Source organism: Octopus sinensis, unplaced genomic scaffold (genome assembly GCF_006345805.1).
Source record: "Octopus sinensis unplaced genomic scaffold, ASM634580v1 Contig14404, whole genome shotgun sequence".
Taxonomy (NCBI): domain Eukaryota; kingdom Metazoa; phylum Mollusca; class Cephalopoda; order Octopoda; family Octopodidae; genus Octopus; species Octopus sinensis.
In genome coordinates this window covers 62,501-64,588 of record NW_021833235.1, presented here as the reverse complement: position 1 = coordinate 64,588, position 2,088 = coordinate 62,501, and the positions used below count along the sequence as shown (strand labels likewise).

Genomic DNA, 2,088 nt, shown 5'->3' with positions numbered 1-2,088 from the left:
TTAAAAACTAATTGTAATTTCGGGAAGTACAAAGGGGGGAGGAGGGAGGCAGGGAGAGCATGAGAAAGAGAGCAGTTCTTTTATTTTAATTTTTATTATTTATTTACTTTTAGCAAGGAGGAGGAGGTTGAGAAAAAGTGTGACAATGGAGAGGGGGGGAGGGTAACTCCCCCACCCCACACATACACTTACCCAACCCCGCCACACCCTCACTCCTTTAAGCCCTCTTCTCCAACCTCTCACAAAGAAACAAAAAAAAAAAATTTTTATTTTTTATGTTCGTATTTGTATGTTTGTGAATTTTTTTTTTCTTTGTGTCATTTTCGGTTTTTATTTATTTATTTTTTTTTTTCCTATTTTGCAGAGGGTGTAGGGATGAGGACGGAGTGAAGAGGAGAGGGCGATCGCTCTCCCCACCCTGCACTCTCCTGTCCCCACTCCACACCCCCCAACAGCAATCAAAAAAAAAAAAAAAGGCAGGGTGGGGAATGGAACTGATGCATTATGGGAAGAGGATGGCATGGAGTCACATGATTAAATTTCATGGTTGGTTGCATTATTTTTTTTGTTTGTTTTGCAATTCTTTCTTTTGTCCTCCTCAGACAAACACAGTGCTCCTATCAGGATACGGATGACCGCCATCATCGAAGAAGCGCCGGAACGTAAACTCAAAGAAGCCGTGCTCCGGCGGCAGCTGGCTGTGGTGGCCATCGTTGTTGTCCTTCTGCAGCTTGTCGAGGTCGACGGGGTCGAAGTTCGACGTGTCGGTGGGGTACAAGATGGTCGGAGCGTACGGCGCTGGCTGCTGTCGTAGTCCGTTGAACGAGAGGCCGTCGAAGAAGGCATGGTGCTTGATCTCGTCGGCACCGTTCCGGCCGAGCCGCTGGCTGGGATCGGACAGGAGAGAAAGCATGAGATCAGTGGAGGCCGACGAGAGCTTCTTGAAGGGAACATGAAGATGTTCTTGCCAGTTGATGACCTGTTGATGAAGAAAACAGAGACAGAATTAGTGATGGTGATAGAGGTGGTGGTGGTGGTCATGGTGGGATTGGTTGTGAGGGAAATAATGAAAGTGGAAGTAGTAGTAGTAGGCATAGTGGTCGCCTTACAGGAACTCTTAGCAATTACATAGGTACAGGTGTGGCAAGAAGTTTGCTTCCAAACACATGGTTCTGGGTTCGGTCCCACTGCGTGTCACCTTGGGCTGATCAAAGCTTTGTGAGTGGGTGTGGTAGATGGAAACTGAAAGAAATCTGTGTGTGCGTGACAGACAGACACACAGACAGACAGACAGAGAGACAGACAGACAGACACAGACAGGTAAACAGACACATACAAAAACATATATACAAACACACAAAAGTGGTTTGTAGTTTCCGTCTACCAAATTTCACTCTCAAGCCATTTGTTGGTCTAACATGCATCGCAGTGGGACCGAACCCCAAACCACATGGTTTAGTAACATCAAACTACTTTATCACGCAACCGTGAGTGTGCATGTGAGAGAGAGAGAATCTATATAGTGATGATAATAAAAGGAAGTGTAAAAGAAAAAAGAAAAAAAACTGAAAAGATTAAAAGCTGCAGGGGAGGCAACTCTCAAAGACAGTAAATCTCAATATGAACATCTCCAGTCATTTTGTAAGCGAAGTAATGGCTCTTTCAACAGGTGAATATGTGTGCGTGTCTGTATATACGTGTATGTGCGTGTATGGACCGGATAGTGTTTCTTGAGCAAATCGCTTCATCTCACTTTGCTCTGCGATCACTTCAACATCCGACGCCATGTTACACCTGTTCAGACAGGTGCATACCAAATTAAGTGCCAGGAAGGGACTCGCATGGTTCTCCCAGAGTCCTATATTTATTTCTTTATTGCCATCAAGGGGCTAAACATAGAGAGGACAAACAAGGACAGACAAAGGGATTAAGTCTATTACATCAACCCCAGTATGCAACTGGTACTTAATTTATCGACCCTGAAAGGATGAAAGGCAAAGTCAACCTCAGCGGAATTTGAACTCAGAATGTAACGGCAGACGAAATACGGCTACGCATTTCGCCCAGCGTGCTATATTGGTGAGACAT

General features: G+C 44.9%; 1 protein-coding gene across 1 annotated transcript in view; it reads right to left on the bottom strand.

Annotated features, from left to right (window-relative positions):
* Positions 1 to 284: 284 nt before the first annotated feature.
* Positions 285 to 2,088, bottom strand: part of LOC115230078 (serine/threonine-protein kinase LATS1) — a 27,857-nt gene continuing 26,053 nt past the window's right edge. The window contains exon 4 of the mRNA XM_029800308.2: positions 285 to 979. Coding sequence (XP_029656168.1) covers positions 599 to 979 — 381 coding nt within the window. The 3' untranslated portion in view covers positions 285 to 598. The remainder of the gene's footprint in view (positions 980 to 2,088) is intronic.